A 25,940-nucleotide genomic window follows, 5' to 3' on the forward strand; every position below is an offset into this window, starting at 1 on the left:
TCTCTTTCTGTCCATTTATTTCTGTGAATACAAGTGAGAAACTCAGGTAGAAGGGAGGCACCTCTCCTGAGTCCTCCCCAAGGCTTAGAATACAGGGAGCGTCTGCTCCTTGGAGCAGATCCAGTAATAATAATAATAATAATAAAAAGGCACACAGAGCAACAGCATGCAAGCTGGAAAAAGGTCCTTCTCCCTGGGCTTCAGTGCAGCAAAAGTATCTGTGGTCATCAACCCATGGGGAGCAAGAGCCCAGAGTTATTGCTAAGGTTGTGGGATCAGCGCAACCAAAAACTGGGGAGTTATGTGGAGGGATGAACACTGAGGCCAGCCAAGGCAGCAAGAATGAAGCCCTTGGCCTATAGCACCCCACCTGCATACAGAGCAGGAATAGATCTCTCTGGGGGAGTCAGACCCACAGCAACAAGGGACCACTCACATTCAAGTATGAATGGCAGGGCTCCAATGGGGTAAAGAGAATGAACAGCGGGCAACACAAACTTAGGGAAAGCAGAGGAACAAAATTCCCACCTGGATCACATGGAGTACATAGAACTAAATGGAAAGGTGTGTCCCATCTGGCAGAGTTCTGCTTTGGTCCAGCTCTGGAGGGAGCCCAGCCCAGGGCAGACACAGGCACTTTGAAGACCTTAGGCTAAAACCAGCACCAACAGCCCAAGCAGCCTCTCTCCCCTGGGACAGCTGAAGGCCAGGTGTGAGGGATATAGAGCAGTTGGGAAGGTGGCTTGGAACTGCAAGACAACAGTCTTTAGGCACTTGGTCTTGCTAATGGGCCCAGACATGGGTTCGGTTGGTCCGAGACACCTTGATCCCACCCACCTCCTAGTTGGCTTTGGCTTTGCCGTTAGAAATGGCACCATTCTCATGAAAGCCATTCTGTTGAGGTTGTGTCATGACCTTGGGCAGACGCTTGCCTCTGGTGTACGAATGGTACCAGAAGTTGGAGAAGAGGAGGAAGAAGATAACGCCGTAAATCCAGATGAGGTGGATGAAGATTGGGTACTGGTAGTCACAGCTGGGCATGAAGTAGTACTGGGAGATGTGGATGGAGACGAGCACAAACTGCAACTGTGAGTGGAGGCAAGAGAAAGTTATGGAGTAAAGAAGGCAGCTATATCCCGTTCCCCTACCCACGGGAGGAAATAGACAGCCCTAGGGACAGGGAGTTCAAGCTGGGAGAGGGAGAACACAGAAAGTCTAGCACAGGAAACAATTGCTAAATAAGTTCCTGTAGCTCTTGCCAAGAGAAAGGAAATAAGTCAGACCAATGTCCCAGGCTGGTTGTACCATCCAAAGTTGGGAGTTGTTGGCATGAGTGGCCTGGTCCTTTCCCTTTCCTACTCACCAGTTGAATGGCAGTGATGTGCTTCTTCCACCACAGGTACTTTTGATAGGCAGGCCCTGCAGCTGACAGCGCATAGTAAAAGTACATCACCACATGTACTATCGAGTTCACTAAAGCATGAAATGAGCCCATTCCTCCTGCAGGCCAACAAATAAGAGAAAGATTAAATTCAAATGGTAAAGGAAGAGCTGAGATATGACCAAGTCCTACATACATATAGCAAGACCAGAAAGGAATTCTTCTGGAACATCAGGGACCATGAATATGGTGGTTATGGTGGTAATAGAGTAAAAGAAGTCAGAAATGTTTGTTATTGTTGTCTTTGTGGGGCTTTGATTTGGGGGGGGGGTTCCTAATCATCTCCAGTTAGTATTCTGTGAAATGCTATTTTGAAGTGCCCACGACAAATTTAGATTTCCAAATGAGCCCCCAGGCCCCAAAAAGTTGAGAACCTTTGATATAAAAATTATACAATATTAACTTTTACCATTCTAAAAGCTCTGTACTTTATTCCAAAAGTTAACAATTCATCACCATCATCTTTCACCATGCAGAGACTCAAGGTGGCTTACAGATAAAATAGAAACAGCTAAAAGCATAGATAGGCCCATTAAAAATCAATTAAATGTTAACATAATTTACACACACACACACACAGAGAGAGAGAGAGAGAGAGAGAGAGAGAGAGAGAGAGAGAGAGAGAGAGAGAGAGAAAGAAAGAGAGAATACATGCCTTCCCTAAATCTCACCTGGGCCAAATTTGGCACCCCACCACCAGCTCCAGGGAAGCACTGAATGGTGGAACACATGCAGGAAGGTCACCTGTTCATTCTTCTTTCTTAGGATGAAGATCACCTGGAAGCAAGAGATTAGAGTGAGATGGGCTTTTCATTTTGGCCAGTGGGCCACTACTCCAGAATGTATAAAACAGAGGAAGCACCATTGCAGACTCCAAATAGTAACAATCCAATCATCTTCAGTGAGCTAATAAATATCAACTGTACATACTGTAAGAAAATGAACAAAAACCACCCTATCCCAATGAAATACCTACTAGTGTTAGTAGAATATAAATGTTAGTCACCATTAATTTGCACAAATGATCCATGTCAGAATAAGTAGGGCTGTCTGACCACATCTGGTAAGTGTTGTTAAGGCCAATACAAATGTGTAGCCATACCCATTTCTGCTCCAAACAAGATACTGTAGGCCTAAAAAAACAAGCACTTACTGTGTCAAGCAGTTCAATGTACTTGGAGAAGATGAAGACCCAGGCTACATGGACCATCTACCAAGAAAGAGCAATGTCAGAAATCCTAGTCATCAAAACATAAAGTCCACCCTACTTATCTACCCTCATTTTTTCTTCCTTCTTCCTTCTGAATCCCCATTTCTCCTCCTCCTCCCACCACAGAATTGCAACATTAGCCAAGCTTGTGCCTACATTAAAAAAACAACAAGAACACTCTCACACATGGGGGAATGTGAGACAAGATATGGGGTTGAAAGAATGAAAGAACTTACCCGAAGGGCCATGGGATTCTGGGATTGGTCCACAGGGTCACACCTCCAAGTGTAACCAGTCAACCAGCCTGACATAAGGAACTGCAACAAGGAGCCACCATTCAGATACTTCTCAATGATACTACATTCATCAGCTCAGCTTTGTAAACATACCCACAAAAATTACAAGCCTAAAATTTGTGTTACTAGTTTTATAAGAGGCTAATCAGCTACGTTTCCATGCTCACTGAAGAGAAAGAGAAGCTTCTTCTCTATGGTCAACATTAAAATGCAGGCAACTATCCTATTAGCAGGAAAATTAAAATAAAATAAATAAAAGTAGCTTGCTATCGAACAGGCTGGAGGAGGACAGACAAAGCTGAGGGACAAGCTTTCCTTCCTTAACAGCCACCAGCAGTCCATTCATTCATCTGCATTGAACTCTTAGGTCACCAATGGCTACCAAGCTAGTGCCGAAATGGAAGGTTGTACAAGGTACATGTCATACAGCTTCCCTGCCATGCAAATCTCTCTTCTAGGCACTTCTATGAGCAACCATTGGAACAAAACCCTGTGGAATTTTTCAGCTGTCACAGCAATCCAAATCCCTTTTGCGCTGTGTTGTGTGTGCGTGCGTGCGTGCGTGCACGCACACACATACATACTGGAGAGGTGTCCCTTCATCCAGGGCTGCCAGCCTCCATAAGCCACCACCTGCAGAGTAACACCAGTGTCACTGCTGACATAGCGTTCCTCTTTCTGCCCATTGAATGGGCAGGCAGAAGGGCTGCTGGCAGCAGTCTACAGAAAGCCCCCAAACAAGGCTTTGCAGGGATGGTGCTGGGACAGCCCTGCCCCTATCATGTGCTAATAGCACTGGGCCCAATCCGGGTTTGATTGCTGCACCAGCTCCATGCTGCCACAATACCCCACCCCAACTTCTGTTGCAGCCACCATGCTCAACAATTAGGTGGATGGGGTGCTAGCTCTGCTTCTTCAATAATCCCCACCTGGTTAGGTGGTGTTGTAAATAACTAACTCTGATGTAATTCTGCATACTGACTTATATATACACACACTTTATCTCCCCATATTTATAGTTTTAAAGATCAGCTTATGTATGTAGTTTTGTCCAGCAATGCCCTTGTACATCCAGCTGCTACAATGCAAGTCCAATAGACTTAATTTGTAACTTAACACTTTTAAAGAAGAGACGCTTCTTAAGATAATTCTCCTGACTATTGACCTGAGCAGGTAATGCTACCCCTGCCAGCTTTAAGAAAATGGAATACCAGTAAGCATGATGCAATCCATCACATAAACACTGACAGAGAAAACTTATTTACTGGGAAGGGGTTGTGCAATTTCCAAGTCACATGTATGTACCATTCTGTATAAAAGGCTACAATGGAGACACTAGACAACTGTTGCACGATTATGGCCAGCTGATATATTTAAGTAAATTACAGCTAGTAGAAACTTGTACATTGTCTGTTAAGCATAGCCTTGCTACACTTCTAGGTCATCATGTGAACAATTCCTGATAGGAAGAGTGAAAGAGTTTATTCATGGAAATTAGCATCCTCATAAAAAAACCACACCCTGCATGGACATTAACACCTTAATGTAACCAGACCAAAGGCCCATTGCACAAATGGTTTCCGTTGTCAGGATCCATTAGGTGCACCCCACCCCAAAACCTCTTAACCCCATAAAGCTTTACATATGCCAGGGTAGGAAGGAGTTTGAAACAGACACTGGGGTTGCACCACAAGCAGTAACGGCAACATCCCACCAATGGAAGCTATAGCTAATCTATCTAGGAGATGCTTACCTCATAGACTATGTAGAGCGACAGAGCTACCATGGAGGAGTTATAGACAATCATGAACTTCCTGAGGTTCAGAGGTTTCCGGTTGGCCATGATGCGTGGCCCCAATGACAGTACAAAGTAGATATAACCCAGCAAGATGCCCGTCATAGGAAAAGGTGAGCCCATAAGTGGATACGAAGAAATCCGTGGGTCTGAAGGGAAAAGTGAACTGTTCAGAGGTATGCACTGTGCCCAACAACACTCCCTCTGTTATTTTATCAGCAGCCCTATGCATCTAGGGCAGGATAAGTTAAGTGTTTGAGTCACACCGGGACCCTCAAGCTTTTGTTACACCTGGGGCAGGGGAGGTAGCATCTGTAAGGCAGCCAGAAAGTTGACTACTACTCTTCTTGAGGCCCCAGTGGGTCACTTTGGCTGAGTAAGCCAAACTCACCTGCTTTCTTTAAGAAGTCTTGATACATGTTCACCAGTGAGTCCATGGCAACAGTAGTTCAGCTGTTCTGCACAAGAAAGAAAGAGTGAGTGAGTCACACCAATAGTACTTGAATTATCTGCAGGTCCAGTCATACAATGCTTCTACAGCACTGCTCCCCATCCTGCACAGAACTGTCAACTATTTTAATGAAGTAAGCAATCCAATCACTTCCTCTCAGAATCTTCCAACTGCCAACTTGGCCCTCCTCATATGACCAGCTACAGAGCTGAAAAATGAGAGATCACATGATCCTAAACACTTCTTGCTATTAGGCAGTATGATTTTGGGAATTCTGTGCCTCTTGCCCATCTGAACTCTGCACAAAAAGCATTTGCAGCAAAATGCATGCCTATACAGATTTAGGAATAAACTGTTTAATCAGGCACAAGCATCTCTCTATAACAGCCACTCTTCCCCATCCTACAATTGTAGTTTAGAATCACTCCAAGCACATGCTGTACAAGTCACAAGCACATCCCCAATAATGCTCTGCATGAACTGCAGCACAATGCACCTTCCCCCACTCGGTGCAAAATGACAGCAAGCCCTGGATTACCCAAGAAAAAGGAAACGCCTTTTTCAAAGTGTTCTTTCATCAGCAGGTACAGAACAAACCTCCTCTGAAGTCGTAGATTAGGAAAGCAACACACATGCCAACTAGATTCAAATGGTGAAGGCCAGTTCTGTCATAGAAGCCCTACTTGCCCAGCTTTTAAAAGATTTTAAGGAATTGGCTTGTTGTGCCGATTCGCAGAACATCCACTTGCTTCTGGCCCCATGAAAAAGATGCTTGATTCCTGCACCCCAAGATGGCTACAGGATATTTGCATGGCCAACAGCGCAGCCTCAGCAAAACCCATGTATCAGGTTGCAGAAGATCACATCTGTTATTTCAATTCAGGTCCACTAACACATATGCACACACAAAGCTTGTTGCCCCTAAAGTCTTGAGTAGGTTCAAAGACAGCAAGGAAAGTTTAATGGTCCAACTACAGAAGCTCTAAAAAGTTGAAAGTAGTACAACTGATTGTATGAAAAAAGGAAGGTGATTGCCAAGAACAACTGTCCATGGCATAAGGTCAGTTGCCTGCATCATACAAGGGACTGCAAATTGGAGAGTTCAAAGAACGATTTAAAATAAAAGTGAATAAAGAATAAACGAAACAAATGTAGGATTATCAAACAGCAATAGCACCTAGAGATTTTTAAAGGTTTTCATTAGAACTTCAGGCTCACTCTTCGCTTTGATGTACCCCCACCAAAGAGGAAAAGAAAGGTTGAATGTTTGCCTCTTGAAATTCCATTAGACCCTCTGATCTGCTTATTAGACCCCTATAAGCATACAAAATCCAGATTCTACATATCATAATCACTGCAGGATTATTACTGTCAAAGCTTGGAAAAATACCCATAAACCAAGTGAACAATCTATTGTTAGAAAGATATATGAATAGTTAAGACTGATTAAAATAACAATAATTGTAAAGACTTCCTTCTCTATTGCAAAGGAGGTCTGCAGACAGAGGGGGAGGTTCCTCACCAGTGTAGTGTGGCACAGCTCCACTACCATTCCAGCAGTAGGAAGGTCAGAAATTAGGGGGCGGGGGGGGAGTTGGGGAGAGACTTCAGACACCGAATCCCAGGCCTTCTCATTTCCCTGATGTAAAGCCAGAGTTACCTCAGCTTCTCCCATTGAAGTCAATAGGGAGAGAAAAGAAATCAAGAGCTCCTCCCACCCCACTTTCCACAGTGTTCGTAGTAAGCTGTCAGGGAATTAAAGGCAATAGTTTTTCCACCATGGACTCCCCACCCTGCCTAACAGAATCAGTATATGAAGAAGTCAAGCTTATAAGCAGAATAAATGGAAAAGTTAACCCAGGAAGGGCAGTAGCCAACCAGGAACACTCATGTTTACAAGGGGATCATAATAATTTATTTGTTTGTTTAGTCAAATATAAAATGATTGAATGACGCTAGATTTGATTAATCATCTCTAGCCATATTTTCCTATAGTTTCCAAGTTACACCCACAGATGTTCAAGCAGCTAGGGTTCGGTATCTTTTGCTTCTTCAATCCTATACAAATAGTCCAACCAAAGACTCAGGGGGCAAGAACCAAGTGCTGCAGGAAGTCCAAAAGATACTGACAAGCCTCATAAGCGGGGTCAATAAACTCTAATCAGTTCCTGAAAAATATGTCTCTCTCCCACTTTGCCAACTGACCCAAGTTTGAAAGGTGCTACGAAGGCCTAACACATGCCTGGTAAAACCTAGCTAATCCCCATAATCTTACTAGGTTTACCAAGAGTAAGCCCCAGACACTGGCTGCTAGTGCAGGAAGAGGGAAATAGTACTAAAGTGCACAAAAACCCATCATACAACAGGCATAGCAAGGGAATTAGGGATAACAACATTCTGAGGTAGCTGACCCATTGTTCCTTGCAGAAGCTGAGAGCTAGTGAGCAGGAAAAGCCCAGAGGTAAGAGAAACACATCCCAAGAAGCCACAGATTCTACTCTTCACTCCCCTTAAATTGGGAAATCTACCAGGAAGATGAAAGAAAAGCCCTTAATTGCAGCACAGGTAGAAGAATTGTGGTAAGCAAACCATGCCTGATATTGGTAGTTGTTCTTTCCAATCTCCAACATGATAGTTGAGAAGATACTCTAATAGCTGGAAAACGTAGCCAGAGAGGATGGACAAGGAGTTGCAGAGGTGCTTAAGGGGCATTTCTGAATATATTACCCTTACACATCATCTACATGGTTACAATTCAGCACAACCACCTTTATGAGAACCAGGAAGTTCACAGAGCAAAAAGGTCCTGGCTATTGTAGAATATGACTCTTGCCTAGGCAATCTAAGCATTCCTCTCAGCACCTGAAGCACACCTCTCAGTACAGTGGTACCTCGGGTTAAGAACTTAATTCGTTCTGGAGGTCCGTTCTTAACCTGAAACTGTTCTTAACCTGAGGTACCACTTTAGCTAATGGGGCCTCCCGCTGCTGCTGCGCCACCCCTGCACGATTTCTGTTCTCATCCTGAAGCAAAATTCTTAACCTGAGGTACTATTTCTGGGTTAGCGGAGTCTGTAACCTGAAGCGTCTGTAACTCAAGGTACCACTGTATTGTATTTCCCAGAGACAGGATGTCACAACTACCCAGGCACAGTATATGGGCATTCCAAACTATAATCATTTAAAGCATTCCTCTCTCCACAGAGGCTTGCATATGATTGTGATAAGGCAGACTCTGCCCCCAGGCATACAATCCAAAAGAAGTTATGACACTAAAGGCTCACCCAGGGCAGGATGATTTGAACATATTACGCCAATCCTGGCATGACTGCACAGGCTGCCAGTGAGTTTCCAGGCCGTTTCCAGTGAGTTTGAAAGTGCTGGTTTTGACCTACAGTATAAAGTCTTAAACGGTTCAGGACATCAATCCCTCTACGACTGCCTCTCTCTATATGAACTTACCCAGACCCTGAGATCATAATTCAGGGCCCTTCTTTGTGTGCCTACTCCATGAGAGGTCCGGAGGGAGGCAACATAGACCTTTTCTGCAGTGACTCTCCCATCCGTGGAATATTCTCCCAAGGGAAAGCATTCCTCTTCTCCCAGTTCTTTGACTAATTAAATTATACAGTCATACCTCAGGTTACAGACGCTTCAGGTTGCGCTTTTTCGGGTTATGGACCGCCGAAACCCAGAAGTACCGGAACGGGTTACTTCCAGGTTTCAGCAGTCGCACATGCGCAGAAGTGCTAAATCGTGCTTTGCAGATGTGCAGAAGCAACAAATTGCAACCTGTGCATGCACAGACGTGCCACTGTGGGTTGCGGACGCTGCTGGTTGCGAACGTGCAACCCGCTCGGATCACTGTATAAGGCCTTTTAAACAAACAAAAACTATTGTTTTTGTTTGTTACTATGTTACGTATTTTTCTGTTTTTATATTGTAAACTGCCCTGTGATTCTCTGAAGAAGGGTGGTATAGAAATTTAATAAATAAATAAAGGAAAAGAGACTAGAAGAGACGAAAAATTCAAGCACCACTTCTTAGTTTTTTTAATTACCAGTCAGAATGGAAAGCTTTCAAAAGGAGGAACCAAACACTGCTTATATCTCAGCAGTGAAGGAAGAGACCCTGAAGTACCTTTTAACTTTCTCTCCTTGATGAAATGGGCACTGCTCATTAATATGTTAAAATAGCTAGGTTCTCCTATGCCTTGATGATCGTATGATTGAAGGTTAAGTCCCAAGTCTGGCAGGTCCTAAGCATAGCACCAAGGCTACTGGCTTGCCAAATCACCAACGCACAAAGATGATGCAGGAATTGCTGTTCTTCCTCTATCCTATATTGGCCCAACCTGCTCAGCCTGTTTGGGAGAAGGAGTGAATTCAGCTCGGCACCCGCTCACACAGCAGCAGCCCAGCCCCACTGTAGCCTTAAGAGCAGCTGTTTTGTATAGTCAGACAGAAAATACAGCACAGTCTTCCTTATCCCTTGAGTAAATGGGGAAATGCAGGGGAGACTACAAAAATCTCAGAAGCCCGCTACCATACAAAATATGGCCATATTGTACTGTCCAAGTACCATCCACCTCAGTCCACTACATAACCAAGTTATCAGGTCAGACTGGAAGGACAGCCAAGGTAGGAATCTGCCCAAACTGCATTCTGGCAGGTTGCTGTGAGGGGTCTTAAAACAGAATCCCAACCAGGGCCTGGGGGAGAGAAGTGCTTCAGTTGAGATAATCCTCCTACTCAGTAAAAAATGAGGTTCTCAAAAAAACAAAGCAAGTGAGATGATCAAAGAGCAAGGGTCAGGACACCATCAAGGAGGATGGGAATCATCCCTCTGAGCTGTGACTACAAATGCAAGGGATCATGGCTATAATTCAACAGGAATTATATCCACCATGTGCTTCCCAGTGGGAATCCACAGAGATTAACTAGACACACACATTGGGATTAAGTTCATTTGTGTCTCTACTTGTACTGCTGCAAATTTTCATATGTGGATTCCAGCTCCACCCACCTCTGCAAACAGGGGCCTGGCAACTCTCTGATACATCCTGTCAGGCCCAAAGCTTTGTTGCATCTCCAACCCACAGACGTTCCATAGCCAACAACACAAAGCCCTGCACCCACATTAGTGTCTTGTATAGAAGTGTTGTGCCTGGTACTGCCACCCACATGGGAGCAGGGAGGAATCTCTCAATAGCATATTGATGCAGAGATGGGGGAGGGAACTGGAATGCTCCTATGATTGGCCTGCCAAGGGGCTGCACAAATATCCAGAGCAATAGGGAAAAGGCAGCCCTGGAAAAGCAACACTGACACAGAGAGTTGTCAAAAGCCCACATATTACTCCTATAAATCCTAATGATCAATCTGGTCACTAAACACACGTCTGCCATTCAACAAGCCCAATCATATATCCCAAAGGCTGATACCTCTGTTTAATAGCAAGGCATTTCTTAGAATAAGCCCTTAAGTGACTTCCCTTAGTTCTCTAGCGTGTTGCAGGCTGTGTTAAAAATCCAAACAGGCTATAGAAAGGGGCCACAGCAGGTCCAGACAGCCATAGTAAACTACAAAAATATTTTAAGGTCAAAAGATAACTGCAGTGGCCATTTGGGAGGCCTGAAGGTTGCAAGGCAGGAGTATGTGTGGCTCAGTTGTCTATTCAAGCCCCATGCCCCTTTGAGATTTAACATGCCACTACAGTGGACCCTCTGGATATGAATTTAATTTGTTCCGGGGGTCCGTGCGCACCCCGAAAAATCCATATCCAAAGGCGCCGCTTCTGTGCACACGCGCAGCGCGACAGAGCACTTCTGCACATGCGTGAGCGGCGAAACCCGGAAAAATACTTCCAGATTTGCCGCTTTCGCAACCCGAAGTTTATGTTGCTCAGGAGTAACATAACCCAAGGGTCTACTGTACTTATTAGCAAGACATGGCTCCCCACTATGTACACCAAAGGGGGCAGACAAACCTTATGACATTGGAAATATACACCTCCTTAAGCAGCTATCTGGCTCATATTAGTGGTTCCCAGATAGACACACTCAGGAACCAAGCCTACAAAAATTTATTTACGAAGGAGACAGAAATGCATTCCAGACCCCAATTTCTCATACAACTCTCCCAATCTTCTTATTACTCTGAAAAACCCCCAACAGATTTACATCCCAAGGCTCAGGAGGTCAGCCTAACCTCAAAATGTAACATATCCTATGGGAATCTTGAACTAAAATTAAAATTGATATATTTACTAAATAAATCAAAATTACTTCCAATGGAGGCCACCATTCAGCACTCCTGGGTCACACCATGCATTTCTCCTTCACCATTTTCAGGCATGACTTTCCCTCTCCAGCCTGGTCATTATAATTCTGGCTAGTATTCACAGCCTTTTAGGAATAGGATACTATTATTTTGTATTCTCCAACTCAGTGAAAAGTTGCAAGGTCACACCTAAAGGAAAGTTATTGTTCTCATCAATTATCAGGGGGAATTCCCAAGCACAAACAGGAATAAGTAGCATTGGCTCTACCAGCAGAAGCCAATCAAGGTTGCTTTCACCTCAAGAGTCCTAGATAGCTACGGTACCTCCACTAGTTCTCCACCTTGATATGGCAGCCACTTGTAACTATACTCTCTCTCCTCCTCCCAGCTAGAACTCATGGACAATGTCAATAATTAAAGTCACATGCGTTTCCTGGGTGATAATCCAGGCTTGGTTTAGACAGAGATCTTGCCTGCCCTAAGGCAAAATTATTCAGAGAAACTAACTGCTGCTGAGCAGTTCAAACTCTTATAGCCTTGAGAGCCAAGCTCTCTACGTAAATAAGCCTCTCTACTTAATAATGTTTCAGATAAGGAGCGAGAACAGGCAAATGCCACAAAACATGCCTCTTTCCCTCCATACACAAATATCCATTATGGAAGGGATGGGGAATCTGAGGTCCTCCAGTGCTGCAGTAGGAATCAGACTAGCTAGAATACTGTAGGCAGATGAAAGTTAACACACATCCAAAGTCAAACTCATTATAGACCTCCAGGTGAAATAAAGTAGGCCCATGACTCAGGGATAGCCTCTGATGGGATGATCTTGTAACATGAATCATCCATGAGTCTGCTTGATGAGAATGCATGATCATGGTAACCAGGCCCCAAAGCCACATATTAAGATTGCCATATGTCCTCTTTTTCCAGGACACATACTCTTTTATGGGTATGTAAAAGGAGAGCCATCATAGCGATCAATAGTTAAAAGTAGAAGTCAGTAATGTGTCCCCTTTTTTGATCTTCAAAATATGGCAAGCCTAATAGCAGATTGGAGAGAGAAAAATCCCAGCCATCAATAAATTTTACACTAGCACAGAGAAAATATATTTTCGAGTCCTGCTTCCTAGTGTCCCCAGTCATGTTATGTTTCTTCTAGATAGCAATGCAGACATGGGCAATAGCAAGACTGGCCCTAGACCAAATGGCACTACAGGAGCAACTCTGGCTCCTTTCCTCCTTATTCATTCATACCTTTCTATTGCATATGTAGCTCATTTCATGACTTTATAGTATACTTTACATGCATAAATTAGTCTCTAAAAAGATGCTAGAATCTGTAAATCATATTCATGTTATATGAACCATTTACTATTTGTTTCAGCCAGTGTTAAGAACTAAAGATATATAAGCTAGGTGCCAAATAGCTCCTTAAACCAAGCTTGCAACTGCCAAAATGGAATGTCTAGTTGCCATTTTGGGACAAGAAGGCTCTAAAGTCTTATTTTTCAAACAATGGACTGACTGTGATTGGTTCTTAAAGAAAAGTCGCTTGATCCAGGGACAGTCCACATATATTGGCCTATTCCAAGTTCTTTTTCTTAATGGTGACTGCTTCTGCTCAGGCTGCACAGAAAAAGCATTTGGTTCCAGAAACTCATTCCAATTGTGCAGATAAAATGTAACTGATAGAATTCTAAAGGGGGGGGTATCAGTGTGTGAAATAGTGTGTGAAGTCCAGATCCAATGATTCCCCAGGCATGCACCTCCAGATGGTGATGTCAGGTGCCACACAAAAGGGTGGGAAAGCTTCAGCAGCCCACTACTTTCTCTCCAAGTCCATTGCCACAGTGGGAGGGGGGAGGTATTTCAAAATCAAAGGCGCACCTAAGTCAGGCATAGGCAAACTTGGCCCTCCAGATGTTTTGGGACTACAACTCCCATCATCCCTGATCTAACTGCACCACCACTATATACAGGTGAAACTCGGAAAATTAGAATATTGTGGAAAAGTTCATTTATTTCAGTAATTCAACTTAAAAGGTGAAATTAGTATATGAGATAGACTCATGACATGCAAAGCGAGATATGTCAAGCCTTTATTTTTTATACTTGTGATGTTTATGGCGTACATCTGATGAAAACCCCAAATTAACAATCCCAGAAAATTAGAATATTAAATGAAATCAGCAAAGCAAGGACTGCAAATAGAGCAATATTGGACCTCTGAGAAGTAGAAGCATGCACATGTACTCAGTACTTGGTTTGGGCCCCTTTTGCATCAATTACTGCCTCAATGCGGCGTGGCATGGATGCTATCAACCTGTGGCACTGCTGAGGTGTTATGGAAGACCAGGAAGCTTCAATAGCAGCCTTCAGCTCTTCTGCATTGCTCGGTCTCATGTCTCTCATCTTTCTCTTGGCAATGCCCCATAGATTCTCTATGAGGTTCAGGTCAGGCGAGATTGCTGGCCAATCAAGCACAGTAATCCCATTGGCATTGAACCAGGTTTTGGTGCTTTTGGCAGTGTGGGCGAGTGACAAAGTCCTGCTAGAAAATGAAATCAGCATCCCCATAAAGCCCATCTGCAGAAGGAAGCATGGAGTGCTCCAAAATCTCCTGGTAGATGGCTACGTTAAGCCTGGACTTAATGAAGCACAGTGGACCAACACCCATGTTGATTACAATCCCATGGGATTACTGTGCTTGATTGGCCAGCAAACTCGCCTGACCTGAACCCCATAGAGAATCTATGGGGCATTGCCAAGAGAAAGATGAGAGACATGAGACCGAGCAATGCAGAAGAGCTGAAGGCTGCTATTGAAGCTTCCTGGTCTTCCATAACACCTCAGCAGTGCCACAGGCTGATAGCATCCATGCCACGCCGCATTAAGGCAGTAATTGATGTATGCCATAAACATCAAGTATAACAAATAAAGGCTTGACATATCTCACTTTGCATGTCATGAGTCTATCTCATATATTAGTTTCACCTTTTAAGTTTTCCACAAGTACATTCCATGCACTCACCTAGAACACTGAAGACAGGCAAGGCAGAAAGCCAATAAGGAAAGAATCGCCACGTCTGGAAGGAAGCTGCTACAGACATGTAGAGATAAAACCTATACCATACATGCAACACCAAACCAGCCTAGCTATGTAGCTAGCTGTGTTCTATTGTGAATCAGGGTGAGTGGCAGAGTGTCTAGTAACCCAAAAGAGATAGCATATTCAGTGTGACATTTATAAGTATACAGCAAGTCATAATAAAGTCAATGGTAGGGTTTATATTACTGCACTTTGGATTTAGACATATTGTCTCTAATTGGCCTGGTGCAGTTACTGATATAATCACATTTTCATTTTTCTTGACAAATTAGGAAGAGGTGCTCCTTTAAGTCTTTAAATTCTGGCAGGTCATTACAAGAATTCTGTAACTAAGAAACACTGCCCAATTTTTAAATTTTTGCTGCTCCCTCCTAGTTTTTTTTAGACTGTAAGTCTGAGGGCAGAGACTGTTTTGTCACTTCTAAACTACTATCCAGGGAGTCTTTTTTTTATTACTAAAATGCAATATAAGAATGCTTTACATAAATAATTACTATCTACATAGTACAGTGGACCCTCAGGTTATATTACCTTTGGGTAACGTAACTTTCGGGTTGTGAACGCAGCAAACCCAGAAGTGCATACTTCTGGGTAGCCTCGCATGTATGCGCAGAAGCACTCCGCGTGCCTTGCACACAAGCACACAATTGCGCTGTGCGTGTATTCGGGGTGTGAACGGACCTCCAGAACGAATTAAGTTTGTATCCGGAGGATCCACTGTAGTTCTAACTTTACATAATTTCTATTCTAAATATGCAAGATCTGACCAAGCCTTTGGAGCTGATGTGGCATTTATCTCTGGTCTCACCCATAGGTTTCCTGGAAGTTGCCAATGCCATGGCTGCATTTTAACCCTACACAGCCAGAAACAAACCTAGAATCATATAACTGAAGAGTTGGAAGGTACACCAAGCGTCATCTAGTCCAGGCATAGGCAAACTTGGCCCTCCAGATGCTTTGGGACTACAACTCCCATTATCCCTAGCTAACAGGACCAGTGGTCAGGGATGATGGGAGTTGTAGTCCCAAAGCATCTGGAGGGCCGAGTTTGCCTATGCCTGTTCTGGTCCAACCCCTTGTGTTGCAGGAACAGAGTTTGGGCTCACAGGTAGGGTTTGAAGTAAGCTCTTCTCCCACCAACAGCCTCCCAGAGGTGTTGGGAAAGGCTGTAGGTCAGTGGTATTGAGTAACTGCTTTGCATGCCAACTCCACCCGAGTGGTTCAAATCTCTACTCACTTCACTGGGTACCATTGGGCGAGTCACCATCTCTTAGCCTAACCAACCCTGCAGGGTTTTGTGAGAGTTAAAATGAGGACTATGCATACCACCTTGAGCTCCTCAGAGGAAAAGGTGGGCTATAAATCAATAAAATTAGTAAGTGCTGATGCTGCACCCACCTGTCTCATTCATACAGCACATTGTTCAAATGTGCCCATGAAACAATCTAGGGTGCCCACCTAAATCAGTGTCTTGAGTAAAGGTGTCCTGGGTGGCAAGCAAGTGGATGCCTCAGAATTGCTGCAGGCCACTAAGTTTACCAGCCAGTGTGTATGCATTTTATGAAATAATTAAAGGGGGGGGGGGGACTGCTAGGAGGTTTTGGAGGATTAGAAGGAAAAAATACATAGATGCTCCCTCCTGAGTCAGACTACTGGTCCATCTAGCTCAGTACTGTCTACACTGACTGGCAGCAGCTCCTCAAGGTTTCAGATAGGGGCCTACCTGGAGATGCTGCCAGAGGTTGAATCTGGGACCTTCTGCATGCAAAGCAGATGCTCTCCCACTGAGCTATGGCCCCTCCCTTAAAAATAATGCAAGATTCTGGTTCTCATGGTTTCAAATTAAAGGCTGGTTTAAATAGGGACACAGAAAGCTGCCTAATGCCTTATATATAGGATGAGCTCTACTGAGTCAGACACATTGATCCATCTAGCTCAGGAGTGTCAACACTGACAGGCAGCAATGGCTCTCCAGTTTCAGGAAAGGAGGGTGACACCTCTAGCCCTAACTGGACTGAACTTGGAACCATCTGGAAGCAGCTACTCTGCCAGGGAGCTACTTCCCTTCCCAAAAAATCAAAGCTCCACCAGACAGGGAGAGAACAGACATCCTAGCAGGGCTCAGGAGCTCTCCTGGATGGGAGCAAGACATGGTGAAGAGGGTGGCCTAATGATGACACCTTTCTCTTCCAATGAGTATACAGGGTCTCCAACACCAGGCAGGGGTTATACCGTATTTACTTGGATCTAATGCACCATCGAATCTAATACGCGCCTCATTTTTCAGAACCTTGAAATCATAAAAAGTACTTGCTGGCAAATGTAAATGAGTCATCTAATCTAATACACACCTTAATTTTCGCAACATACCGTATTTTTTGCTCGATAACACGTACCTGACCATAACACGAACATAGTTTTTAGAGGAGGAAAACAAGGGGAAAAAATTCTGAATGAAACAGCGGATGTATCATTTTTGTGCTTCATGCTGTGGCCACAGACATGTGATTTGACGGTGGGTTTGGGGTAGCCCAATGCAAAAATCCTGAGAATCCATGTGGATCTGTGCTTTGTAACCACGTTTTAAGTGGGGAGGGAAGGAAAAACACAGAAGGGACAAGGAGCACGAGAGGGGTGTGCAGAGAAGCAGCTGGCTCACAATGCAGGAGAGGGGTTTAACGGGAGGGAGGAAAGGAAGGCAAAAGTGCCCCCCCCAAACCAGCCCCCCCCCACCTGCATGTTTTCCGGCTGCCTGCGAGTCCCTAAAATGCTGGACGCAGCAGCACCGGAGCACGGAGAGGAGGAGGTGGTGGCTGTCGGCTGCACTCCTAGCCGACGGAACCTGAGCCGGGTGGGCTGGAACCTGCGCACAGTGTGACTAGGAAGGAATTAGAAGGAAGGACACAATCCTTTCCTTTCCCCTCTGCTTGCCAAGAGGGCAGGGGATTTCCCTGCTCTTTGTTGCCTTTGAGCAAACACAGCAACCGAAAACAGAAGAGGGTGGGCAGTAAGACCCTGAGGCAGAATGCAGGAAAGCAGCAACCTCCTCTCTTTAGCCTTCCCTCCTTCGCGGGATCTGATTTTTGCCCCTGTACTCGGGCCAGTTGGCTCCAGGGACCACACATTCACTCAATAACACGCACAGACATTTCCCCTTATTTTTAGGAGAAAAAATATGAGTGTTATAGAGAGAAAAATACGGTAATTTGGCCAACGAAGCTGAGCATTAGATTCAAGTAAATACTGTATTTTTACAGTGTATGCTAGGATAAAATATTTTAAGATATGCAATCGCAAAGCTTGCTTTTGAAATTCAACTCCAATCTAACAAGAGTTTCACATGTAGGCAGATCAGGGAGCTTGCATGCATTCTTCTAAACTAGATGCAACATGTTGTCTCACACATCTTTCTCAAAAAAAAATTATTATCAAAAAGCACCTGTCTGGTGCTTTTAAATGCCTCCAGCTGCTTGGTAGCCACTGAAGAAGCCATCAGCCTTCCCCTGCAGATGTAAGAGGAAAGGGCTTGCTCAGCAGAGCATACATTTTGCATGCAAAATGTCTCAGGTCCAATTCCTGAAATCTCCAAGTAGGATTGAAGCCCTGAAAAGCCATTGTCAGTCAGTGTAGTGAACTAGATGGACCTATGTTCCTATTAACGTGGGCTTTCCTTGCTAGAAGATCTAAGGCCTATACCCTGTGACACTCTGGAAGGGTTTAACAGGGGACGACCATTTATTTAACTGTGCATTTAAGTGGAATGGAGATCTTTAGCATGTGTGCGCGCGCACACACACATACATACAAAACCACTGCTGTCTTCTCTCATCTTCAGTCTTTTGTTGGGCAACAAAAGAGGTTTAAAGACCTCAATGCAAATCTTTCAAAATGTAGCATAAGCACTAATAACTGGGAAACACTGGTCTGCGAGTTCTCCAGTTGAAGAACAGCCTTTAACCAAAGGTGTCACGAACTTTGAAGAAGCACAAACTCAGGGCAAAACCGAGAAACAAGCTAAGAGGAAGGCAAATCTGGCAAACCCTCACCATGATTGCCTCCCACCTGGAAACCTCTGTCCCCATTGTGGAAGGACATGTGGATCCAGAATTTTCCTCCAGTCACTTACAGACTCACTGTAAGACTGTGTTCATGGAAAGCAATCTTACTCAGCTACAAGTGGTCACCAAAGAAGAAGACATCTTCAGTATTCCTATTTTGCAAGTATAGGGCCTGTTTTGGAGCAGATACTACTTGGCATGCACTAACTGAGCAGGAAAAGAGCTACCAGAGCCAGGGTTAAGCAGTCCACTCTCTACTTACTACAAGGCATCCACTAACTGCTTTTCATTGTGTTTTAAATAATAGTTACAGGGAATGATGTAAGACAGTAAGACACAAGATCTCAGGTGTTGCAGGACACAGCAGGAACATTTTTAAGCTACAAGGCAGGAAGAACTGTTATGCCTAAAAATAAGTTTGATTCTTTTTTTAAAAAAAAAGTCATGATTTTGAATACCATAGAATACATGTTAAAAAGATTCTTAGAAGGTTGATGCTGGCACCTAATCTTTGAAGCACCAATTTCATCAGATGATCACCTCCCCAAGATGGCATCCAAGGCACCAAGCTACTGAGTGACATCACACTGTGCGCCTGTGGCGTGACTTGTCAGATCTACGAAAAGTAACTAAAAGCAGTTAGTAATCTCCTGGGTTTGAAAGATCTTCAGAATGCAATTTTTTGCTGTATAAACACAAATACTGTAAATGCTTATTTAATCCTGTTACGCTTACTTCTTTGGAACAAGGTTTGGGTGGAGGCTGTATAGGGTAACTAGAAAACTACTCCATTGGAAGTAAGGGGAAGGGAAGGGTACGCTCACAAGTTATACCCATCACTTATCTTCCTCTCCTAAGTGAATGAGGGCTGTAAACTGCTCTACCTACACCTTATTCTTATTTCCATCCCCAATTTATGTAATTAGCTACATAGTACATTTTGTGCAACAGGATCACAAGAGGGGATGGGTTTGTGGCGCAACTGGTTTCTCTTACAGAATCAGCTTAATTTCATTCTTGCAGGTACACCTAGTTCCATCATCTCTGGAACCAAATTTGACAGCAAAGCATGAATGCTAAAAGGATAGGCAAATGTTTGAGAGAGAAGAAGCAGAAGTGACAGAGATTAGCAAAACTCAGCTACAGAAACCCCAAACAGAAGTCTCGATTCCCACATTACGGTAACTTGCCTTGCCACTTTCACCCTGTACTACAGTTCCTGTGCTTTTTAGGTAAGCTAAAACCTCACCCTTCAGAGGCATCCGAAGTCTCGCTCAAACCTCGAGGCGACCTAAAGGCCTCCTTTTGGCCTCTACCACAGCAACCGACCCCAAGGTTTAGCCTTCCGCAAGAACGAGCGCGGAGCCCCTCGAAACTACCCTGCAGCGCTTACATCCCTCTCGCCGCTGAGGCTTGGCGGCCGCTCCTGGGAAAAATTATTTCCCCTCCTCGTTCCACCCCGAAGGCAGGCGCTGCTGTCTCTGGGGAAAGGCGGGAGGGAAGCTTCCTTGGCCCACGGCCGGGGGAGCTAAGCAAGCGGCGCTCCTGCCTCTCTTGAGGCCCAGGAGTTACTCCTGTCAAAAGTTGCCGAGACGCCGTGCGCGGCCTCTGTCAGGCGCCGCTAACCAAAAGGAAGGAAGCCACTTTCCCCGTCGGCTCTGCGAAACCGCAAAGAAAAGGGCTGCCGGGCGCGCCTCTCTGCCGTCCCGACGCCTGGCAGGCGAAGCGCCGGGGCCCGAGCAAACAGGGCGTGGCTGGCTGGCAGGCAACGGAGGAAGGCAGAAGCGCGTGAAGCCGGACATCGGTCCCCGGCGCCTTCGGGACTCGGGAGATGCCCCCTCAGCGCCCTCCCTCAGCCTCCGTCGGAGAGCGGCCCGACGACTCACCCGCCTGAGGACGAGGAGAGAACCGGCGCGTCCCTGAGAGCTGCTTGCACGGCTACTATTTCCTCCTCTGAAGACCCGCTTCGGAGTCACCCCAGAGTTAAAGGGGGCCGCCCCGAGCGCTCCGCTGCCGGTGATTGGCAGAGCGGCGCTGACTACAAGCTACCTCACTGAGGAGGAGCCAGTCGTCTTGCTCGCCGCGTAGGAAGGCGCGCTCGCCGGGTGGAGAGGCCGCCAAGCTGGAGGGCGGTGGTGGTTGGTTGGGGGGAGGGAGGGAGGGAGAGGGCTATGAGGCCTCCCTCTCGCCCTCGGATTTGGCTGCAGGCGCTCCCCGAGGGTCAGAGCGTGCTTAGTGCACTTGTTGCAGAACTATTGAGCGCTGCTGGCACGGCTGCTCCTTCTGCACCCGCCGCACCCGCTTCAAGGTCCTGGCGTCCGGTCTTGAAGACCTCTGCCGCTCCGTCATGTTTATTCGCTTCCTTGGGGCGAGAGCTACGCTAGGTGTGACGCACGCTACTAACTCAAGTGACTCGGGTTTTTTTTTTATAAAAAATGTCAGGAAGGAAACGGAGGACTCTTAGAGCAGGGCGGCAAAAGAGGAGCGATTACCCCCGACCCGCCCGGCCACCAGGCCGTGGTCTCCTCCCAGTTGCTTCTCCCGGTAGAGAAGCTTTCTTTGGCAACATTTACTCCCACTAAAATGAGAGGCTCCAGCTATTTCCAGCTTCTGGGGCTCCTAAGCTTTCATAAAAAAACACAAAAAAACACGAGTAAAACAAAAGAAGGCACCCCCCCCCCAAGAAGCGACACGATTTTATTTATTTATTTATTTATTATTATTATTATTATTATTATTAATCAGTAACACTTTTCTAGCTGAGGAGATGTTTTGTGGCACATCATACCAAAACGTGATACAAGTTATGAAACTTTTTAAAATGCCTAAAAATCATCAAGGGTCTAAATCTGAGGAGCCCTGTTGAGCTCAACGTCCTTAGGACCCCCTCTGATCTGATCAGCCATGATCTGGATGGAGCTTGCTAACAAGTCCTGGGAATATTTTTTTTTTTTAAGGAACATTTTCATCATTATTTTAACTATTAAAGTTTTTTACCCCACCTTTCCATCTCTAAAGAATGTCCAGGGCAGTCAACATTCATACTTTAAGAATAAGTTTGATGAATCAACCAAGTGAAAAATAGTAGCACTGCCCCAAATATTTGTTGTTTAGTCGTGTCCGACTCTTTGTGACCCCATGGACTAGAGCACGCCAGGCACTCCTGTCTTTGCCCCAAATATACCTAGGCACAAACCATTTATTGGCAAAGTGAAAAACCTGCAAGAACAAAAACATCTTCAAAGAATAATATCAAGGAGAAGGGCCAGTCAGATCTCATTGGGCAGAGAGTTATACCAGCTGGGTATTTGCAATGGAAAAGACCCTTTCACACATATCAACTGTCAATCTACACAGGAAATGTCCAGTAGATTCCACAAAACTTACTTCAATAATTTGGCCAGTTAGAGGCACAGGAAAAAGAATCAAACAGCCTGTGTCTAACATTTACAGATGCAAGTTCCAGCTCCCACATGAAGTATATGTTGACAGGTAATGTTCAGTTTGGGTCACAGATGGCGCTGTGGGTTAAACAACAGAGCTTAGGACTTGCCGATCAGAAGGTCAGCGGTTCGAATCCCTGCGACGGGGTGAGCTCCTGTTGCTGGGTCCCTGTTCCTGCCAACCTAGCAGTTCAAAAGCACAACAAAGCGCAAGTAGATAAATAGGTACCGCTCCGGCGGGAAGGTGAACGCCGTTTCTGTGCGTTGGTCTGGTTCGCCAGAAGCGGCTTAGTCATGCTGGCCACATGACCCGGAAGCTGTACACCGGCTCCCTCGGCCAATAAAGTGAGATGAGCGCCACAACCCCAGAGTCGGTCACGACTGGACCTAATGGTCAGGGGTCCCTTTACCTTTTTAATGTTCAGTTTAAAAACATAGTTGACTCTGCAGTTGCTGAAAATACACAACTTGATTGCAAATTCCCTTTTTTTGCACTCATCTCTTTACGGGCCCAATGATGTTTGAATCCTCCGTTCAATATTGTTAATAGGAACACCATAGAAATAGAATCTTGCAGAGCCTCCTTATAATTAAAACATGATAGCACAACAATAGAACTAATATTACAACAAAATAAGATCACATATTGGAGTATAAAAGGAAAAGGTAAAACCATTATCCAGCTAAAATAAACAAAAAAGAGTAGACAATCTTTTTGGCCTTGAGGGCTACATGCAGTTGTATAATGGGAACCATTCATTCACATCTACGTGAAAGAACAATTTTGCCTGCATTGGGAACTCTGGGGAGTGGAGGCTTTAACTGTACTCCCAGTGCCGAAAAAACGTTGCCTCTGCACTGCTTGATAGACCGCACAGAAAGCAGCCAGGGCTGCATAGGGCCTGCAGGTTGGCCAAATGTGAGCTAAAGACCAAAAACAATCATGCAGCAGAGTGAAAAATAATCAGCTGATTAGGTCAAAGTCCTGCCAGAAGAACAATGTATACTAGTGAAAAGCCATTAGAGGGGTTTAAATGGGCCTCCAGGAAGACAACCCTTATCACATTCCTAAGAAATTTACCTAAGATGGTGGGATGCAGAGAATATCATCTCCAGAAAAACTTAATATATGGGCAGGTTTATATTGGAGAAGATGGTTCTCCAAGTAACCTGGCCCTAAGCCACTTAGGACTTTAAAGGTAATTAGTACTTTGAACTGTTCCGAAAACAAATATTTTGTATTTTTATGTGGTGAACCGCTCTGTGATCTTCAAAGGAAGGACGGTTTCCAAATTTAATCAAATGAATGAATAAATAAATAAATAAAAGAGATCCCACGCATGGGTTCCCTTTTGAATGTTAAAGTTGAAACATCATTTATGCACCACGTTGTCAGCATTTGCTTTTTTTAAAAAAATAATATTTATTAAAAGTTTAGTAGTTACAGAAAAAAGAAAAAAGAAGCAATAAAAAATTTAACAGACGATACATCAAAAATAAAAAACAAGAAAAAGAAAAAAAGAAAACATTACAACCAAACAACAAGAAAAACAAAAACATTTAAAAACAGATCCAATATTTCCATATCTTTACCTTTCATTTACTAGTTCCATCAACCTCCTCACACCTCCCTTTTTTGTATTCTAGTTCAATTAGCTATTTCAGCAAATCCTTTCCATCTTTCTCAATTTTTGTTCTAAAATCTATCTTAACACAATCTAACTTTAAATTTTCCACTTTAACCCCTTAACAATCAATTTTTACTTAATTCTTTATAACATTTCTGCTAAAACCACATAACTTCATTCCAGCATTCTTCTAGCATTCATTAATTTTGCAATATTTCTGTAAATATACTTTGAATTTTTTCCAATCTTCTTCCACCGACTCTTCTCCCTGGTCTCGGATTCTGCCAGTCATTTCCGCCAATTCCATGTAGTCCATCAGCTTCATCTGCCATTCTTCCCGGGTGGGTAAATCTTGTGTCTCACGTTGTCAGCATTTGCTGCACCAAAAGCCACACTAAGTGGGGGACTTACCCTGTAAGGTAAACAATGCATAGTTATAAATTTTGAAGATTGAACTCATGTTCCTACTTATATGATGAAAATATTGACTATCCTCCACTACCACCCCATATTAACCACAAGCAAGTAGGCATAAAGCAGATCTAACAATAAAGATACATTGTCCTGCTAAATGGTGAAGATAACCGTACCATACTTCTGAAACTGATAAGATATCGAACAAGTGATTGATAAAACTCACTACTTGGCAGGGCAGTACAAACAACCAGTGATAACGTCCACACTGGTACTACTTGGTAAATGATTATTTATATTCACTCACTATTTATTCTGAAGGCAATCTCAACGAAACACCATGTGAGTATACAAAGTTGTACGTGGGACAGGTGGAGGAGAGGGGGAGAGGGGTTAAATATGCTCTCTGTTCCTGTTTTTGAAAATGCAAATAATAATAAACACATTTTAAAAAGTAAATAAACACCATATGAGTAAACTGCCGGTCTCTGTCATAAATCCAGGGAACAACATAATTGACTCCTACCCTCGGACACAGTCCCAGGGTCTGGGCTGCACAAGAGCAGGATTAAACTAACCAGCTTTCACACAGACACAATTCAGGATGCTATCTCCTCTGTCACGTATATTCTGACATTATGGACAAGAACTGAAAACTAAAAACATATTCTCATTTATCACTGTCACCAACCTTTTTTGGATCTGGGGGCACACATGGAATTTGAAAAAGATGCCAACAATGCCAGTCACAAAATGGCTGCTGCCAGGGGGTGTTGCCTAACACAAAATGGCTGCCACCTCCAAAAGAATAGAAAAAGAAAAGCTTCAGGAACATAAAATGGTTCAAATAAAGAAAAATCTATTCAATTGTGTTGTCGCTTACAATAAAAGTTAGAAAAAAGTATTGGTTATTATGTTGTCTATTGTTGGTGTGCTGCTATAGATTACAACTAAAAATAAAAGATAACTGAATCTAGAAATAATTTTGAATTACTATAGCTAGCCCATAGTCACTAATAAACAGACATTATTTCTGATGGCTGGAAAGTTTCTTGGTTTGGTTTTTGTTTTTGTTTTTTTGCTCTTTTTATGGAATAGAAAAGAACATAACTACAAGAAAAAACACACAAAAATATTTTTAAAAACTCACCAGAGGAGTAATTCATCAATATTAGTCCAGACTAGTGTGATGTCTCTGCCTTTGCACTGTGGTCTCCCTGCCCCAAACAAATTGGGAGCAATCTCTGCTGTGGTCCAGGCAGGAGGAATAGGTGATAATAACAAGGACATCTCTGAAATGGAACCTCCCCAATAAACAACTTGGACCAGCAAAGAAAAAGGTGATAATAATGATAATGGGTTGCATTTAGCTAACTTTCACCCTGAGTGGACTCACTTTAGTTAATGGCCATGGCTGAGCTAGACTTCCATGCTTCTTCCCCTACACACTCCCCCCCCCCAAAAAAAACCGTCTTAAGTAGCTGTTTAAAAGAGTATCTGCACATTTTGCTTCTTAATGCACCCTCCCTGGATCCAGAAAATCTAAGTAATTACCAGCCAGCTGCCATGTTCCCGTTCTTGGGCAAGGTCATGTGTGGGTGGTCACAGACCAGATCCAGGTGCTCTTGGAAGAAACTGATGCTCTTGACCCATTTCAACTGAGGGTTTAGGCCTGGTTTTGGCACAGAAACTGCTTTGGTCGCACAGTATGATTACCTCTGTTGGGAGATAGGGAAAATGTGTCCCTGTTAATTCTCAATGACCTCTCTCCTCAATGCAAAAATTAGGAACATTGCCAAACATTTCTTCAAGATC

The 25,940-nt window shown here is 44.1% G+C and overlaps 1 protein-coding gene across 4 annotated transcripts; it reads right to left on the reverse strand.

The window, feature by feature from the left end:
- Positions 1 to 25,720, reverse strand: ELOVL1 (ELOVL fatty acid elongase 1). Of its 4 annotated transcripts, XM_083445918.1 has the most exons (9): positions 25,680 to 25,720; positions 24,817 to 24,923; positions 5,134 to 5,200; positions 4,701 to 4,891; positions 2,888 to 2,968; positions 2,595 to 2,651; positions 2,113 to 2,218; positions 1,364 to 1,500; positions 1 to 1,086 (listed from the first exon to the last, which is right to left on the reverse strand). In XM_083445918.1, exons 3-9 carry the CDS (start codon positions 5,177 to 5,179, stop codon positions 841 to 843), a joined length of 864 nt encoding a protein of 287 aa, XP_083302044.1. In that variant the 5' UTR covers positions 5,180 to 5,200; positions 24,817 to 24,923; positions 25,680 to 25,720; the 3' UTR covers positions 1 to 840. The 4 variants fall into 4 exon arrangements, with proteins under 4 accessions (XP_083302044.1, XP_083302043.1, XP_083302046.1 ...); XM_083445917.1 differs by lacking the exons at positions 24,817 to 24,923; positions 25,680 to 25,720 and adding an exon at positions 20,527 to 21,014; XM_083445920.1 differs by lacking the exons at positions 24,817 to 24,923; positions 25,680 to 25,720 and adding an exon at positions 20,527 to 20,673 and having other exon boundaries at positions 5,134 to 5,195.
- Between the last annotated feature and the right edge of the window lie 220 nt (positions 25,721 to 25,940).

This window comes from Podarcis tiliguerta (assembly GCF_965153285.1).
Source record: "Podarcis tiliguerta genome assembly, chromosome: 6".
Lineage (NCBI taxonomy): Eukaryota > Metazoa > Chordata > Lepidosauria > Squamata > Lacertidae > Podarcis > Podarcis tiliguerta.